Source organism: Bubalus bubalis, chromosome 9, assembly GCF_019923935.1.
Source record: "Bubalus bubalis isolate 160015118507 breed Murrah chromosome 9, NDDB_SH_1, whole genome shotgun sequence".
Taxonomy (NCBI): Eukaryota; Metazoa; Chordata; class Mammalia; order Artiodactyla; family Bovidae; genus Bubalus; species Bubalus bubalis.
In genome coordinates, this window is record NC_059165.1 from 45073315 (window position 1) to 45093207 (window position 19893).

Consider the following 19893-nt stretch of genomic DNA (forward strand, 5'->3'; position numbering starts at 1 on the left):
CATGGACTATAGCCCGCCAGGCTCCTCTGTCCATGGGATTTCCTAGGCAAGAATACTGGAATGGGTTGCCATTCCCTACTCCAGAGAAATCGTCCCCACCCAGGGATTGAACTAGCGTATCTTATGTCTCCCGCACTGGCAGGCAGATTCTTTACCACTAGAGCCACTTGGGAGACTTATTACAACCCCATATTGTTGGGCCAAAAGAAAGGACTGAAAACAAAGTCCTGAACCAAATCTAGAACTTCAATTTGTCTAAAAGTCCAGTAATTAAGTGAATCCACCACATATAATGGAGTAGCACCAGGAAACAGAATTAAAACCGATTTCCAAGTAAGGCCCAATAATCAGCAGAGCATATGAAGTAAAGAGACAATTCCATTTACACAGTTGCTCATTAAGAGCTTTCTACAAAAAAAAAAAAAAAAGCTTTCTACAGATTGAGACATTTTGTATGTAAGCCAACTTGTGGAAAATGGAGGCAAATTGCATCCATGTCAACAACCATCTTCTAGAGCCAGCAATCCAGAGCTTTGAAAGACCAAACCTTCATGCCAGTGGTTAAAAAGAAATCTTTATTTTACAAAATTAAAAACATAAATAATATTTACAAGCATCTTAAATACCAGCTTATAATACTTGACATTTTTTAATCATTTCAAATTGAGTTTTCCATAAGCTTTTAAAATGCAAGACTATTCATCCACTTCAGTGAGTTACCAGTTTTCATTTCCACTATTCCAAAGGAGTTTTTGGTTTTTGAAATTGTCCATACTGTAGTCATTCAGAAAAAAAAAAAAAAACAAAAAAACAGCATACTTTTTAAATGACTAGTTAAAAAAAATTTCACAATCCTGAGCTTCCTTACCCCAGTTGTGCATGGGATATTACTCCATGAGAACCCTATAAACCCAATTCCTTACTGCCCTGTTTACATGTAACCACTGTGACTTTTTTAAGACTCACCTTCCTTGTACTCACATTAATCCATGTCCCTAACTTCTCAGTTTGCTGAAAAGGAAAAGCACAGAAAACAGAGAAGACAGGTGGGAGAAGAGAGACAACCATCTGAAATTACATTACTGAAAATATAACAGACTACGCCCCAAAACCTGCTCTCAGTAATTTCCAAGATATTTTATGAAATGAAAACTTAAAATGATTTCAAATGATGCATATGTCACAGCAAATCTCAGTGGCACAATGGAACAGACTTGAAGACATTTAAGTGGTTAACTTAATACCCATCCTGGAGTTCCTTGTACATAATGCGGAGACAGATGCAGTAAACAGATGCAGTAGAAATTTGTTTTTAAGGAACATTTTCATTATCTGGTCTTCATATTTCATATTTCTAATTCATTTCCACATAATAATACATAAGACCAGCAAAGTGTGAGGAAAGCAAATGTCCTCGAGAAAAGTCAAAATAAACGAAAGGAAAGAAAGGAAAAGGCTCAACATCTATAACCCACTTCACAAGCCCATCGCTTGGTTCCACTTTTGCTCGAAGCCCTCAGCTCAGCTGAGGTTCACAGCAAGAAGTCTTCATCCTCAGAGATTAGCAACAAATGTAAAAGAAAAAGAATGACAACAGGTAAGAGTTATATACATTTTACTAGTTTGTTTCTGACTTGTCCTGGATTTTAAAAGGTGTCAAAGGAGCCATGGATGCTGGTGGCAGGAGGTAACTGGAGAATAGAGGCTTAGGGATGAGGAATAGGGAAGACGTTACAAATTCAGAGCAAACTTCTTCTGGATCTAAAATAAAGTCATCTCTTGTCTTCAGTAAAACAAAAGTCTGTCTGTAAACACAGATGGTAGGTACAGTTTGCTCAAAAAAGGCGTCTTCTCTTGGGGAGGAAGGTCAGTGTACACGGTCAGCACAGGAAGCACCACTCGGGACGGGCCCAGCCTGCAGAGCCTCACCGCCATCACTGCTGCATGCTGTTGATGATCGCCAGGATGCTCATCTTCTCCTGGGCAGAGTCCACATCCTCATTCTGCTTCTGGGCCACTCCCGTGCCTAGGCCATAGAGCCGCCCACAGTACTTGGCATCATCAATACTGTCCTCAAAAAACAACTGCAGAACAGGACAGAGAACCCCTGGTGAGAACCATGCCAAGAGTCATGCCAAGAAGCAGGCCAAGCCGCAACACTATCACATCAGCACCTCCCAGCTTTCTTAAGGCCTTGACCATCTAGCCAACTAGAAGCTAACTTCATAAAGAAAGGTTCCAAACCTCTCCTATGCATAGTCTTTTTATGTTCCTTTCTCTCTATATAGTTCCCCTTTCAAAACACTTCTACTGATACTTTCCATGAGTTTTCACTGCCAGGGTCCCTCTGCTGCTGTTGCTGCTTTTAGTACAACGGCCTCTATCTCATCCCTGCTCTTTAACAGGTAGTGCAACGGTTAAGAGCTTGGGCTCTAGCCTCAGACTGACTCACTGTGGTGAAGTCACTTCAACGCTCCTTAAGGCACAGATTCCCGTCCATAAAGTGGGTAATACAGTAATAAATTGTTACGAAAATGGACATGAAGCACACAAAGCAAGGTATCTCACCCTTCTGGGCACTCCTGGGGGTGCTGGGGGTTGAGGAGGTGGTCCAGTGTATGGTAGCACTGTGGGATATTCAGCAGCATAACCCCACTCCCCAGGTTATGATAGCCGAAAATGTCTCCAGACACTGCCAAGGGTGCCCCAGAGGGCAAAACTGGAAGCATGATGTTGCCAGCTTTGTTCTTTCTCAACATGGCTTTAGCTATTGGGGGTCTTTTATGCTTCCATATAAATTTTAGGATTATTTGTGCTATTTCTGTGAAAAAATACCCCACTGGAATTTTGATCAGGATTACATTCACTCTGTAGACTGCTTTGGGTAGTATGAATTAACAATATTAATTCTTCCAATCCATGAGCCCAGAATATCTTTCCATTGACTTATGTCTTCTTCAGTTTCTTTTATTAATGTCTCACCGTTTTCAGTGTACAGGTCTTTCACCTCCTTGATAAAATTTGTTCCAAGGTCATTTTATTCTTTTTGATGTAAATGAGGCTGTTTTCATAATTTCTCTTTCTGATAGTTCACTATCAGTGTATAGACACAAAAGATTTTTTATATTAATTTTTTTATCCTGCAATTTTACTGGATTCATCTATTAGTTCTGAAAGTTTTTTGATAGAGTCTTTGTGGTTTCCTATATATAGTATGTCATCTGCAAATACTGACAGTTTTCCTCCTTTCTGATTTGAATGCCTTGAATTTCTTTTTCTTGCCTAACTGCTCCAGCTAGGACTTCCAAAACCATGTTGAATAAAAGTTGGCAAGAGTGGGTATGTATCCTTGTCTTGTTCCTCATCGTAAAGGAAAAGCCTTCAGCTTTTCACCACTGAGTATGATGTCAGATTGGGACATTTGATAATAGAACTCAGCATAAAATGAGTGGGTGGTTTAACAAATGTGTTCATATTACAGAAATCAGAAGAAAAGCAAATAATTGCCAAGGATGAGCACTGCAAGGAACACAAAGTACACTTCTAGACTTGAGTATGCTGAGTAACCTCCATTTCAGAATGTTTCTTTGCCTCTCAAATCATAGTGTGTTTAACATATGCACAACAAACACACACACACAAAAACCCTGCTTTCAAGGTGGCCATCAACTTCCAAGAGAAACTATAGATTTCCAAAAAGCCTTTTGCCTTACCTCTTTCATCCTGAAGAATGCCATTCCTGTCAGCAGTGAGTCTGAGCCTGCCTGGTGCTGCCTTCCAATTCTCTGCAAATCCAGCTGATCAGCAACTTCCTGAAGACCTCCCTGGAGATGGAAGGAAACACATATAATACTACAGACCCAACTTCTCTACTGGAGTCAGCCATGTCTGTCAACTCTGTCTGTCTGCTCTACTGGAGTCAACTATGTCAACTATTTACTTAACAGGCCTCACCCCAGACTATCCCCTTTTTAACCCTCCAAATGATACACTGTCTTATATTCCACTACTTTTCACTCCTTTCTTTTCTATATTAATCTTGTCAGACCTCTGCCACTGAAAGTCCTCACTGCTGGAAAACAAGGTTGGGGAAACAGTAAATGCCAGTGCAATTCTAGATGGACGCCTCTTAGATTAGCAATTTTTAGGGGAGAGAGTTCTTAAATTGTTTAGAGCTAAGAACTCCTCTGAGAGTCTCAGTTCAGTTCAGTTCAATCGCTCAGTCATGTCTGACTCTTTTCGACCCCATGAATCGCAGCACGCCAGGCCTCCCTGTCCATCAACAACTCCCGGAGTTCACTCAGACTCATGTCCATCGAGTCAGTGATGCCATCCAGCCATCTCATCCTCTGTCGTCCCCTTCTCCTCCTGCCCCCAATCCCTCCCAGCATCAGAGTCTTTTCCAATGAGTCAACTCTTCACGTGAGGTGGCCAAAATACTGGAATTTCAGCTTTAGCATCATTCCTTCCAAAGAACACCCAGGGCTGATCTCCTTCAGAATGGACTGGTTGGATCTCCTTGCAGTCCAAGGGACTCTCAAGAGTCTTCTCCAACACCACAGTTCAAAAGCATCAATTCTTTGGCGCTCAGCTTTCTTCACAGTCCAACTCTCACACCCATACATGACTACTGGAAAAACCATAGCCTTGACTAGACGGACCTTTGTTGGCAATGTAATGTCTCTGCTTTTCAATATGCTATCTAGGTTGGTCATAACTTTCCTTCCAAGGAGTAAGCGTCTTTTAATTTCATGGCTGCAGTCATCATCTGCAGTGATTTTGGAGCCCAAAAAATAAAGTCTGACACTGTTTCCACTATTTTCCCATCTATTTCCCATGAAGTGATGGGACCAGATGCCATGATCTTCGTTTTCTGAATGTTGAGCTTTAAGCCAACTTTTTCACTCTCCACTTTCACTTTCATCAGGAGGCTTTTTAGTTCCTCTTCACTTTCTGCCATAAGGGTGGTGTCATCTGCATATCTGAGGTTATTGATATTTCTCCCAGCAATCTTGATTCCAGCTTGTGCTTCTTCCAGCCCAGTGTTTCTCATGATGTACTCTGCATATAAGTTAAATAAGCAGGGTGACAATACGCAGCCTTGATGTACTCCTTTTCCTATTTGGAATCAGTCTGTTGCTCCATGTCCAGTTCTTACTGTTGCTTCCTGACCTGCATACAAATTTCTCAAGAGGCAGGTCAGGTGGTCTGGTATCCCCATCTCTTTCAGAATTTTCCACAGTTTATTGTGATCCACACAGTCAAAGCCTTTGGCATAGTCAATAAAGCAGAAATCGATGTTTTTCTGGAACTCTCTTGCTTTTTCTGAGAGTCTGGTACACTGCAAACCCTATCCCTAACAAATCGTACACACACCTCACGTCTCCAACTGTTTCACTAGGTTCGTGGGCCCTAAGCAAGGAATGCCTGCCTTATGGTGAGAGAAGTAGAAGGCTCCACTCATGCCCAGGTCAAAGACAGTTACCACACAAATTCCTGTGCCAATCAACTCTACATACACCCTGTCTAGCACCAGACTGGCACCCAGTAGGATTTCAAGGACATGTGCTCAACAAACTGAAATAAAGCAAAATGACAAGTCTACATTTTTATCTTTTTCTTGTTGTTGTTACTATATATTAAGAAAAATACTGTGTACCTTAAGATTTTTACAACTCTTCATCAGGTATTTGACATCATAAATGGATGGGAAGAAAAGATTCAGAATATGAAAGAATTCATGTTCTTCTTCTGGCAAACGAGAATCTGTAAGCAACTTTACCATGTAGCCGAAATCATAGCCACTATAAGGAGAGAATGAGGCAGTAAGGTAAAAGAGTTATCAGCAGTTATCAGACCCCAGCATTCAACTGCCTATTTCTCAGAGTTTATGGTGCTACCTCATGTTAGGAACTTCAGTTTCCCAAGGACTACAGTTTATCCTATACTCTGAATTTTCCATTAAATGACAACCTAACAGATTAATATGGGATATATGTAAGTGAACCCAAGGGTTTATCAATGTGGGTTTTACACATCAAAAATTTAAAAGCAGTGAAAGGAAGAGAGTTCCTTAGTGGTCTAGCGGTTAGCAGCTTTCACTGTGGCCTGGGTTCAATCCCTGGTCAGGGACTGAGATCCCACAAGCAATGCAGTGTGGCAGGAAAAAAAAAACACCTCTCAAGGAGAATGTGGTTTTTGAGTACCCAGGAAACCCCAGGTCAGCCATTTAAATGACAAGAAAAGGTGACCAAGTCTTCTATCCTTCCCACCCTCCATCTTTTCACTTGGCATATACTCCCTGACAGCCATGGGACACAGCCTAATACTGTGTGAAATAAACCAGTATGAGCTCCAAAGTGTGTTTTGAAAAACTGAAATGTGAGCAACAGTTATCATTTCAACTTTATAACTGCTAGTGAACAACAAGAGTGCCAAGAGGACTGCAAAGTAATGTAAGAATTCGACTGCCTGCTCCCAAAGCAAAGGAGAAACACTGAGACCGACCTGTGAAAGGAGAGCCATTTGACGTTGTCACAGAGAACCACCCCAGATGTCATGAGCAGCTCTGCAAAGTGCAGTGTGTCGATCCCTTCCTCTTCATGCTTCTGAAACTGCAGTCCTGAGTTAGCGAGGAGATCTATGGAATCCTGGGAGTACATGTCCTCTCTAAAAAAAAGGCATTCATTTCTTAGCTCCTAGCATAGTAAAAGAAGGAGTGGACAACAATATTACCATCACTATATAAATCACAGAACAAGTATTCTTGAATTGCTTTCATACTTTAAGAATAAATCAATTCATTCCTTCCAGTATTCTAGCAAACAAAGTAATCTTATCTGTAACAGAAAGAAAAATGGGATTTTCCCCTGCAAAATAAGTGTATTCATTATGAAAGATCCACATTTTCTCATTAAAGAAAAGCAGAGTCAATCAATGCAAAAATTTAAAAATAATAGAAAGTGTAAAAAATAACTTTATTATAATGCTACCACATAGAAATGACTGTTTTAAATCTTTCATCTCAGTTCGGTTGGTTGGCTGGTTTAGTCGCTAAGTCGTGTCTGACTCTTGCGACCCCATAGACTGTAGCCTGCCAGGCTCCTCTGTCCATAGGATTCTCCAGGCAAGAATACGGGAGTGGGTTGCCATTTCCTTCTCCAGGGGATCTTCCCGACCCAGGAATCAAACCCAGGTCTCCTGCATTACAGGCAGATTCTTTACCAACTGAGCTATGCGGGAAGCCCTCATCTCAGTTTACATACCCTGTCTTCTCTACCCACAGACACACCTCCATCCCTATATCTACATATCACAGGCTATCTTTCCAGACCAACACTCACAGATATAACACATTCTTTATGGCTCTGAAATAGTATTCCACTGTAAAGATCTATTAATCTAAACACAGGAATATTTATAATACCACATAACACAAATGAAGGTTTGTGTTTTCCTCCTTTTCCACTGGATTTCACTGCTTGCCTTTTGTTTTTCACATAAACTTAGGACAGAGCACTAGAAAGCAAAACACCACAATCTCAATTTTTTCCGCTAAACTGAAACCAATGTTCAATCACAATCTTGTTCTTACTAAAATAAACTCTATTTTAAATACAAACACCAATCATGCAATAAATATAACCCTTATTTTTCCTGTGTACTAAACTGTCGTCACTGTACAAATAACAGGCTTTGGCTATGGACTCAAAAACTACAGTTAAAGGAAAGATCCAGATCATCTCCTAAAATTATTCTCTGAACCTCAAAGAAAGCTCCAAAACAAATGAACAATAACCAAAAAATTATTCCTGATCTATCAGATGCTCCTGGTCCCAATTAAACAAAGCAGTTTTCAAGAACTGGGGCCCAATAGGAAATACACTAACACCACCTCATTTAATGAGCAAAAAACAATGATCTCCCCAAATTTTCCCCTTAAAAATTACATCCTCCTCAGAAACTTCCAAGAAGAACTATGACATGATCCAGCAATGCCACTTCTAGGTATACATACAAAGGACAGAAAGTCAGTATCTCAAGGTGATAGATACCTGCACATCCATGTTCACAGCACCACTATTCACAACAGCCAAGAGGTGCCGACAACCCAAATGTCCATCAGTGGATGAACAGATGAACAATATACAGCACATACATACAGCGGACTATTACTCAGCTAAGGGAGGCAATTCTGCCACATATGACAACATGGATGGCCCTTAAGGACATTTGTTGTTGTTCAGTCGCTAAGTTGTGTCCAACTCTGTGACCCCACGGACTGGAGCACACAAGGCTTCCCTGTCCTTCACTATCTCCCGGAGTTTGCTCAGATTCATATCCATTGAGTCATTGATGCTATCTAACCATCTCATCCTCTGCCGCCCTCTTCTCCTTTTGCCTTCAATCTTTCCCAGCATCAGGGTCTTTTCCAATGAGTCGGCTCTTCACATCAGGTGGCCAAAGTATTGGAGCTTCAGCTTCAGCATCAGTCCTTCCAATGAATATTCAGGGTTGATTTCCTTTAGGATTGACTGGTTTGATCTCCTTGCTGTCCAAGGGACTCTCAAGAGTCTTCTCCAGCACCATTATGCTAAGTAAAATAAGCCAGTCACAAAAAGACAAATACTGTATGATTCCACTTATATGAAATATCTAAACTAGTCAAATTCATAGAAACAAAGGAGAATGATGGTTACCAAGAGCTGGGGGAAAGGAAAAAGGTGAGCTGTTGTTCAATGGATACAGTTTCAGATTTGCGAGATGAAAAAGTTCTGGAGGTATGCTTCACCACAACACAAATACACTTAACATTACTCAACTGTATACTTAAATATGGTTAAGATGGTAAATTTCATGTTGTGTGGTTTTTACCACAGCTTTTTTCTAAAGTGCATAAAATTTGCCCACTATCAGATAGGCTTCAGTTTCAGTTACCCTTGATTAGCATACCCTCTATACTTCATTTCTATCATGAAAGATAGTAATAACACTATTTACAGATAAGGAAACTGAATTATAGAAGGTAAAGTAACAGACCCAAATTTACCCGGCTAAGAAATGGCAGAACTGCAATTAGAACCCTGATCTCCTAACTGGGGAACTGATTTCCCTTTTACATTTTAAACAGCCCTACTAAGATATAATTCACGTACTAAACAATGCCCTCATGTAAAGTATGCAATTCAGTAGTATATTCACAGAGTTGTATAACCACTATCAATCACGTGCCACCTCATCACCTCTAAAAGAAAGCCCCTACCCATTAAGCACTCACTCCCCATTACCTCCCCGCTATCCACCCTGGACAATTACTACTCTATTTTCTAAAGGACCTATTTTGGTCATTTCAAATAAACAGAATCATAGGATATGTGATCTTTCATGTCTGGCTTCTTTCCCTTAGTATGATGCTTTCAAAGCTCGTGCATGTATATGTCAGTACTTTATCTCTCTGGACAGTCCAGTAACATTCCATGGCATGGAGATACCATATACAGCCATTCCTCAGATCACAGACATTTGGACTGTTTCTACATTGTGGCCTTTATGAATAATGCTGCTGTGAACACTCACAAGTTTTTACACTGATGTATGATTTCATCTTTTAGGTGCAATTGCTGGGTCATACGGTAACGCCATGTTTCACCTTTTGAGAAACTGCCTGTTTTCCAAAGAGGCTGTACCATTTTATGTTTCCAATAGCAATATATGAGAGTTCTAATTTCTCCACACCCTCATCAACATTTGCTATTATGTCTTCTTGATTATAGCTGCCTAGTGGGTATGAAGTAGTTTACTATCTCATGGTTTTGATTTGCATTTCTCTAATGACTAAAGATGGTGGCCATCTTTTCACAAGCTTATTGGCCATCTTTAAATCTTCTTTGGAGAAATATATATTCAAATCTTATGCCTATTTTTAACTGAGCTTTTTATTGTCAACTTGTCAGAGTTCTTTAAGGGAGGCTTTTTTTTCTGGTATTTGTTACTCCATCTTCTGATTGACTACTCTGTCCACCCCCTACTTGGGTTTGAGGGAAACAAAACTTAAAATTAATAAAATCAGTTAAAGTCACAGTCTGCACAAATGTAGAAAGTCTAAGAATAACACTGAGAAGTGCCTCAGACACTTACGTAAGGTTGAATTTGAAGTTGAACTGCCAGGTGTTGATTCCAGATGGATATTCTCCCTTCTCGTTTGTGAATGTAAGGCCCAGCTGGATGATTTTTAAAAGGTCAACATTGCACCGTAAAAGCTGATACTGGTAATCTATGGAACTACGAAATTCACCAATGGGTCGTACCACAACACCTGGAAATTCTGTGTCCTAGGAAAGGAAAAAGTCTCTCGTCATAAGGTTTCACAAAACACTGGATGCTGACTTATCATTTATAAAAAAATTTTTATTTCCATTTATAAAAGCTATACAACAAACCCCAAGCTCAGGCACAAAAATTCACCTTAAAATACTGATTTCATTAATCTGCAGAAGGAGCACTAGAATCATGAAGCTTTACACAACAACTTGGAGATCTAAGCAGAATGCGAACAGAAGTAGTTGACCAACTCTGGGTCCATTAAGAACATTCTCAGTTTGGGAATTCCCTGGTGGTACAATGGTTAGGACTCAGCGCTTTCACTGGCTGGCAAACTAAGATCCTACAAGACAGGCAGGGTGGCAAAAAAAACACCACCATTCTAGGTTCATATACAATTAACTAGGAACAGTCGAGGTTGAGAACAGAACTCTATGAATAAACACAAATACAGGAACATGAGACAGCCATTAAAAAACAATAATAAGAGCCACACTTGGCTTAAAGTAAAAAGCCTGGAACAAGATCAGAGAGAGAGTTCTGAATACCAGCCTGAAGACCTAATTCTATACTCTCCACAGCAGGAGTCACAAACTCCAGGCAGTTAAAGTAAAGGAGTAAAGCACACAGAATATGAAAAGGGTTATAGGTAATGGAGACTGGAGCAAACTAAAGAGTACACGCCTCCTCTAAAAGAGGGCCTTGACCTCACTAGGACACATGTCTCCCTCCATCTACTCAACACTGGACAGGAACGTGGACCCTATGGTGCCCATTTTTTCCAGAGATACCAAAAATCTGGAATTTGAGTAAGATCTCTTGACTTTTAAATGCTGCCAACTACTTTTTAAAAAGGGCTTTAACACTGTCAAAGTCACCATACCTGTGGAACACATGTGTCCTATGGGCTGAGACAACTTCTATTTAAAGACAGAGTAACATCATCAATAATCTAAGATCCTGGAGGTTACATCCTTCTCAGACACACAGGCTACCTTGATGTTTCATAAAAGCAACATAACCTGCCAGCATGTTTAATTTACCATGGCTTTAGTGTAATCATTTCTTTCAAAATCTCGTATTAAATATTCCCTAAGTCCGTTTCAGAAGGTGAGTCAAAGAGAGTAGAGCTCCTTACCATGGCAATATAACTGTAACTGAGCACAATTTCTCGAATCTTCCTCATCTCTTCTTCCAGATTACTGGCCCAGACTTCACAGATGACCTGGCTGTTCTCCACAAGTGCCGCAGGCATCCTGAAGAAACTTGAAGGGGCTTTCGGCAGACTACGTTGGAGGGCAAATCAATGGCTGATCTGATCTACATTCAAAAACATATTTTGAAATCACATTAATTTACAAACTGGCATTAAGATGTTAACAAAACAAAGACATCAAAACAATACCATCACGTGGTCAGCTTAAACTAAAATATTAAGACTATTGTATTTATTCTCCCATTTATATAATGGAGAGACACACACAAACACATACTTTGGCTCCGTTCCTCAGTTCTTTAACTTGAAGAAAATAAATAAAATTACTTAAACATGAAAACACTTTTGCCTAAGCTGCCCTTTAGCACAGAAATGAAGCTATTACCCTAATCCAGTTTTTGAGCCCTCTCCAGACTAACTGAAGACTAAAATAATCCCCTGTGAACACAAAAATGTTCTTACACAAGACTTTCACATCACTCTGATCACTCTGCACACAGACCAAATCATGGAAACATTTCTAAAGGAACCACTTCAGGAAGTTTAAATGTACCAGGATCTCTGAAAGCCTGAAAGAATGTGGACCTGAACTCTTACGCTGAAGTCTTAACATTGTGTGATGAATATGGGCGTGGGAATAGCCACTCCAATACCCAAAAAAGGAAATTATTTTTCCCCATCAAAAAAAGTCAAATACAACCAGAGGCAAATAGATCAAGAAGTGAGAGAATTAATTAATTAAGTTGTAAAAACCAATCCCAAGGGCTAATTTGAGCAACTACAATGAAAATTAGAATTTGAGTTATTAATGTCTACTTTTCACCATGTAAGAAGCTAAGCACCAATTCAACAATAAAAACAGAGAAGACAGAGGTATAAATAATTCAACCAGAAGCAACATGATTTACAATGTATATTCTGGGAGGAAACTGGGGAGGCAACAAGATAAACTCAACCTGGTTCAGTTTTAAGAGTAATGCTACTACTATAGCAATGATGTGCCTGGTTATAAAATGACAAAAAGGAGCTTATCATAAGGGTATTTACTTAAAAAGCAACCCCACGCACAGATTCTCAACACAATATAAGAGTAGGCTCCACTGAATATATTCAAGGGAAAATTCCTAGAAAGAGTAAAATGAATCTTTGCTTGCAAGATGCTGTTGTTATTTAGTCTCCAAGTCATGCCCAACTCTGCGACCTCATAGACTGCCACACACCAGGCTTCCCTGTCCTTCACTATCTTCCAGAGTTTGCTCAGATTCATGACCACTGAGTCAGTGATGTGATCTAACCATCTTATCTTCTGCTGCCTCCTTCTCCTTTTGCTTCAATCTTTCCCAGCATCAGAGTCTTTCTCTTCGCATCAGATAGCCCAAGTATTGGCGCTTCAGCTTCACCATACTGGAGCTTCAGCTTCACCATCAGTCCTTCCAATGAACACCCAGGACTGATCGCCTTTAGGACTGACTGGTTGGATCTCCTTGCAGTCCAAGGGACTCTCAAGAGTCTTCTCCAGCACCACAATTCAAAAGCATCAATTCTTCGGTGCTCAGCCTTCTTTATGGTTCAACTTTCACATCCATACATAACTATAGCTAGGCAGATGAGTAGCTACAGTCATGTAGCTATGACTATATCAACACCATAGCTAGACAGATGCAAAAATAAGAATCTGGATCAAAACAAAATTGGCATTCCCACGTACTATCATTTCTCTGAGACACTTCTGAGAAACCGTCTGTTACCAACCTCTGAAGATTCCACTTTTTCAAGTTACTTCATACTTTGACAGATGCTTCTCTGAAATTAATAGTAGATTTTCTGTAATCACTCTGAAACTTAAATAGACTCTGTGGTAGGTTCCTAACAAATATGGGTGAACGCTTCTTAAAGGCAGAATTCATTTCTTCTCATTTTTGTTCTACACACAATAGGCATAAATTAAAGGCGTGCAAATGAACTAATCAAGAACATCGGAAAATGGCAGAAGGTCAAACTGAGTGTGGAGTAAATTCCAATATCTGACCATAATTAAGAAAATGCTGGGGGAATTTTCTGGTGGACTAGTGGTTAGGACTCAGCACTCTCACCACAGCAGGCCCAGGTTTGATCCCAGGTCAAGGAACTAAGATCCCACAAGCCATGCAACGTGGCCAAAAGAAAGAAAGAAAGAAAATGCTGGGGCCCAAAACCTTAGATTCTAAACCATGCTTAATATGTTCCCCTGCAATAGGGCATAAAACCATTTCTACGCCCATTAATGTTATATCAGTACCCCTTCATACACTTCCTTTTTGGTGTCACATCAAACACAACCATAAAACTACTTTAGGGGAAGCAGGTATCCCTAGTGAGACATTTACATAAAAACAAAACAACAAAAGCAATTCAAGCAAAAAATGTCTTTGTCCTCCAAGCAGCAAAGATCATGCTTAAAAAGAGGACAATTAGATTATTTAAACCCTTAGAACAAGGTTCCCGAGCTAAGAAGCTCTAATGTCAAAGCGTTAGTCGCTTAGTCTCAGTTGTATCCAACTCTTTGTGATTCCATGGACTGTAGCCTGCCAGGCTCCTCTTGTCCATGGAATTCTCCAGGCAAGAACACTGAAGTGGGCGGCCATCCCCTCCTCCAAGGAATCTTCCTAACCCTAGGATCGAACTCAGGTCTCCTGCATTGCAGGCCGATTCTTAATGTTTTATCAAAAGAACTCAGGGAACAATCTGAAGAGGTTCCCTCTGGTCAAACAAAATACAATCTGAATATCTTTATGGATAATTACTACAATGTATTATGATTTCTCAGATAGAGATTTAAATCCAGAGTTCATAATGGGGCTTCCCTGGTGGCTCAGTGGTAAAGAATCCACCTGCCAATGTAGGAGACACAGGTTTGATCCCTGGTCAGGGAAGATCCCACATACTCGGAGCAACTAAACCCACGCACAACTATTGAGCCTGTGCCCTAGAGCTCATCTCCGCAACAAAAGAAGGCACCACAAGAGAAACCCTCGCACCACAACTAGAGAGTAGCCCCCGCTCGCTGGAACTAGAGAAAAGCCCCAACAATGAAAAATCAGCACAGCCAAGACTAAATGAATAAATTTTTTAAGAGTTCATAATGAGCTAAGAAAATACATTTCATTGGGCACCATTAGAGAATGAGAGTGAATGGACTTATTTTTTAAAATATGTATCCTGTCTTTCCTATATAAACTATAACCCCAAATAACCAAACAGTTGAAGGAAAGTTTCTCTTTAGAGGTTGTATAGCTAAAAATAAATATGGAGTGATAGACTATCACCATTTTGTAACTCCTAACGAATTTAAAATGGCACCCCACTCCAGTACTCTTGCCTGGAAAATCTCATGGATGGAGGAGGCTGGTAGGCTGCAGTCCACGGGGTCGCTAAGAGTCGGACACAACTGAGCAACTTCACTCTCACTTTTCCCTTTCATGCACTGGAGAAGGAAATGGCAACCTACTCCAGTGTTCTTGCCTGGAGAATCCCAGGGACAGGGGAGCCTGGTGGGCTGCCATCTATGGGGTCGCACCGAGTCGGACATGACTGAAGCGACTTAGCAGCAGCAGTAGCAGCAGCAGCAATGAATTTAAACATCTGGCATTTATATGGAATATCTAGAAAAGGCAAAAAAAAATCCATCAAGACAGAAAAGATTACATGGTAGAATGGGACTGAGAATTATATAAATGGGAATGAGGTTTATCTTATTGAGGAGACAGAAATGTTCCCAAACTCCGCAACAATGATTATTGCACAACTCAAAAAATTTACTAAAAAAAAAAAAAAAAAAACACTGAATTTTACATGAAAATGGGTGTTTTTATAGTATGTAAATTACATCTCAATAAAGATGTTAAATAATCACTTTGGCTGTAATCATCACAAAAAGAGACCACCAGGTATTATGTGCCTCAAAAACAAAACACATCACCACAATGAAATTGTCTTGCAAAAAAAATTAAACTTGAATCTGACCAAGTCTCTATATTTAACTACTAATATACAGAAAATAAGGACACAGGAACACGTTAAATGACACCAGAGAAACTCAACCAACAAAATCCAGAAACTTCTACAGGAAACTAGAGAATCCAGCTTTTTCAAAAAATAAATTACAAGAAATAAAGGTAAAAGACTCAGGATATCTATCAATCAAACAAAACATACAGACCTTAGTTAAACTCTGCTCTAAACAACTTATAGGAAAAAAAATTCTAACATTTTTGAGACAAGTAGAAGTCTGAACTGGAGAAGGAAATGGCAACCCACTCCAGTATTCTTGCCTGGAGAATCCCAGGGGCAGAGGAGCCTGGTGGGCTGTCGTCTATGGGGTTGCACAGAGTCCGACACCAGTGAAGAGACTTAGCAGCAGCAGCAGCAGAAGTCTGAACAACGTCTGATTTTTTTTGGTTTCAAGGTTTTCTTTACTCCCCTTCCTTTTTTTTTTTTTGGTGTTACATAGCATTTTAATAGTGGTTTTTTTTTTAAGTTCTCACGTTTTAGAGATAATGCAAAATAGTTGTAAGTGACTGGACATAAAATGTGGGATTTGTTTCAAAGTAACAGTGAAGAAAACTCACAACAACTTTTACAGTACTATCATTCTCTACAGGCTTCCCTGGTGGCTCAGCGGTTAAGAATCCACCCACCAATTCAGGAGACTCAGGTTTAATCCCTGGGTCAGGAAGATCCCCCAGTAAAGGAAACAGCAACCTACTTCAGTATTCTTGCCTGGGAAATCCCAAGGACGAGGAGCCTGGACAGCTACAGTCCATGGGGTCGCAAAGCGTTGGAGATGACTTAGCAACTAAACAATAATTTTTATCTATATTTTACAGATAAGAAAACTGAAATTCAAAGACATTAACTTTAAAAGGTAGTATCATGACTTCCATTTCCAAGAAAATTCTTTTTATAATATAGGGACTGGGGATTAAGAGGAGTACAAACTATTATAAAATAAGTTATAACAATATACTGTACACAAGGAATATATATAGCCAATATTTTATAATAACTATAAATGGAGTACAACACTTAAAAATTGTGAATCACTGTTGTACACCTGTAACATATAACTTTGTACTTTTTTACTTCTTTTTAAAAGCTAACCATTGTTATATGTGTGCGGGTACGCTCAGTCATGTCTGACTCTTTCGACTCCATGGTTGTAGCCCATGAGGCTCCTCTGTCCATGAGATCTGCCAGGTAAGAACAATGGAGTGGGTTACCATTCCCTTCTCCAGGGGATCTTCCTGACCTAGGGACTGAACCCAAGTCTCCTGCATCTCCTGCACTGGTAGGCAGATTTTTTACCACTGAGCCAGCTGGAAAGTATGTATAATCACTGTTACAGTACTGACAAACGAGAAGTCAAAACCACACCACTGGCAAAATGTTTAAGACATGCTTCCACCAAACCCTTATCTAGGAAAACTATGCAGAAACAAACAATAGCTTGGGAGCAGCAAAATGTAGTGCCACTCAAAAACTGAAAAGGAACATTACACACATTTAATTTAGCGTAAATTTCTACTGTCAGCCGAAAATGACAGAAATAATGATGATAATAATAAATAAAGCTAAAAATTCTGCCTGCCACTTTCCACTCACTGAGCACAAGCTCCAGTATGAGCCTAAAATGGGGATCAATAAACATACTTTTTCTCTCAGTGCCAACACAGCACAGTACAGGGCACCTCATAGTGTAGAATGACTCTATGCCATTCAACTGTGTGTATCTGTTCAACACAGCCCCTAAAGGTAACCTAATTACTTTACCTGGATTACAACCAAAGAAACTGTAATACGTTTCAAAACTGAAGGAGAAGACTTCTCTAGTGGAGTAGTGTTAAGAATCCATCTGCCAATGCAGGGGACACAGGTCTGATCCTTGATCCAGGAAGTTTCCACATGCTGCGGAGCAACACTGTACCACAACTGCTGAAGCCCGCTGGCTAGAGCCTGTGCTCCGCAAGAGAAGCCACCATAAGGAGAAGCCCACACACCCCAGCTAGAGTCGCCCCCAGTCTCCGCTACTAGAGAGAAAGCCTCCGCAGCAACAGATCCAGCAGAGCCAAAACTAAACAATTAAATTAAATTATCTTTTTTTTTTAAATGAAGGGGAAACAACTGTGCTAGATTTACTGAGAAACACAATGGCCATTTCCAATTCTGCACTTTCCTAAGGAATTTTTAATGATAATTTTGGTTACATGCGAGGTTTGCCCCTCAGGCTGACTTGAAAACCTGACTCCCACAGAAGCTACTCCACTCTATATGAAAGCAAAATACAAGCCCTGATACCTGTTGTTTGCCAGTACTAGACTGTGTAAGGCCACTCAGGAGTTCCTGAGGTGTCTGCCCTGTGCTCATCTGTAGAACAAATTGAGCAGATCGCCCCTCAATGATCTACGGGGTAACTTCTCCAAAACAAAGCTCCTTACTAACTCAGAAAAGCTCTGAAGAGCAACTCAAGAAAAAGTCAACAAAACGCTTTCTCTGCAAGCAATCCAGAGAACCAGACCTTGCTTGGGAAAAGCAGTTTTGGTTTTTCTGGGTTTGTTTTGTTTGAGGCTGTGTGTGCAGTTCAGTGCAAGGAAACAATAAAGAAGACTTCCCCATTCTAGCGGACAGGACAAAGGCTTTGCAACGCACGGATAAGAAGGAAAAGGAAGTAAGCAGCACTTCAGAAGAAACGGCAGCCTCTCCCTAGCCCGGCCGCGGGGGCCGCCGTCCTCCGCCCCCGCCAAACAGTGTCCCAAGACCCCACGCTGAACCGAACCGCAGTTCAACAAGTTTTGTGGCCCGGGCCTGTGAGCTGGCTCCTCCAGAAAGAACAGCTCTGGTTCAGAAAGCCACCGAACAGCAAGGAAAAGTTGTGAGGCCGCAAGAACCAAGAAGGGGAAGGCGCGCGAGGTTCCAAACTCAGGTCCCCTGCCTTACACCTTCTTCCTTCATCCTTCTCTCCTGTTCTGGATCACTTTCCCACTGCAAACCACCCTCACCCCTCTCCTCCTAACCCCACTTCTTTTTTTTTTTTTTTGTAAAACAAAGATATTTAAATTACACCCCTTAGGGCCAAAGAGACCTAAGTTCGAAGACAGGACGCGAAGGAGCTATGGGGCTTTGCCTAAGTTACTTAACCTCTCTCCTACCTCAGTTTTCCCTTCTTTTAAAATGGGTTTAATGATGGCATACATCTCGGAGGACTGCGGTAGGGGTTAAAAGATGAAGCACATAAGGTGCTCTTCAAGCTCCGGTACACAGCACTAGAATATTACCGTCGTGTGCTAGTGGTGGTTATTACGACTACTATTTTATTTGATGGGCCTCTTTCTCTTCTCATACCCTTTCCCTCACGCACGCTCCCCCTCCCTTTCCTCCCGGAGGCCCCTGATGGCCTCCCACACTCTCTCATCTCATCCTCCTCCCTGATAAGCCTGGACCCGCTTACCCTGACAGGCAGAGCCTGCAAAGCGCGGTCAGACGGGCTGGCGGGAGGACTTCCCGGGAGCGGCGACTGTGGCCCTTGACCCGGTGTTCTCCTCCCCCTGCCCCGGATCGGGTCCTAGAACCGAGCGGCCCAGTGAGATGGGCGCCCCCGGGCCCAGAGCGGCTTTACGCACCGCCTCCAAACAACCTGGTCGCACCGCTCTATCCAGCCGATCCGCCCGACTCGCCTGCTCCTTTCGCGTCCCTCCTAGCGCGCGCGCGCCTGACTCCGCCGGCCCCTCCCTTTCTGCGCGCCCCGGCGATCCTGTACGTGTTCGCCCAACCTGTGGCCTCGCGGGAGCGTCGCGCGGGCGCGCAAACGGTGGGGCGGGGCGACCTCGAACGACGCACGCGGAATACAGGCCCCTCCGGCCTTCGCGCGGTTAGTTGTGCTGGTTCATTTTATAAACACCACTGGTCCTCCATCTCGGTTCGCCTTCCGCGCACGCTCAAGAGAAGGGGCGTGGCCTAGGGCTAGCCTCCTCCCAGTGGTGGGCGTGGCCTAGCTAGACTAAAGGCCGAGGGAAGGGCTTGGTCTGTCTGACTCAGTCTTCACAATTACGACGTCTAGGTTCTTTCTCCTTTCTCGGAAGGACCATTAAAATCGGCGGCAGCGGACTTTAAGGGAGGTTTGCTGAGGGGGGGGTGGGGCGGGGGGAGGGGGGGGTTGTCCTGACCCCTTCCTATTATACTAATGCGGCCCTCTGTACACTTCACTTACAAGAAATCTCCCTTACGACTTCCTTTCTGACAAACAATTGGTTGGGAGTGGGCAGCAACCCCAAATAAAGTCTAGGTGACATCCACCAAGGCCCGCTCCCCACCTCCCCGCCTCA

At 41.6% G+C, this 19893-nt stretch overlaps 1 protein-coding gene across 5 annotated transcripts; it reads right to left on the reverse strand.

Moving 5' to 3' along the window:
* Window positions 1-552: 552 nt before the first annotated feature.
* On the reverse strand, window positions 553-19509 carry CNOT8 (CCR4-NOT transcription complex subunit 8). 5 transcript variants are annotated; one of them, XM_006075994.4, is made up of 7 exons: window positions 19342-19509; window positions 11459-11640; window positions 10138-10331; window positions 6508-6669; window positions 5660-5804; window positions 3714-3824; window positions 553-2084 (listed from the first exon to the last, which is right to left on the reverse strand). In XM_006075994.4, the coding sequence occupies exons 2-7, from the start codon at window positions 11573-11575 to the stop codon at window positions 1935-1937; spliced, it is 879 nt and encodes a 292-aa protein (XP_006076056.1). In that variant the 5' UTR covers window positions 11576-11640; window positions 19342-19509; the 3' UTR covers window positions 553-1934. The 5 variants fall into 5 exon arrangements, with proteins under 5 accessions (XP_006076056.1, XP_025148145.1, XP_044803358.1 ...); XM_025292360.3 differs by having other exon boundaries at window positions 19246-19509; XM_044947423.2 differs by lacking the exon at window positions 19342-19509 and adding an exon at window positions 19192-19210.
* Window positions 19510-19893: the final 384 nt, after the last annotated feature.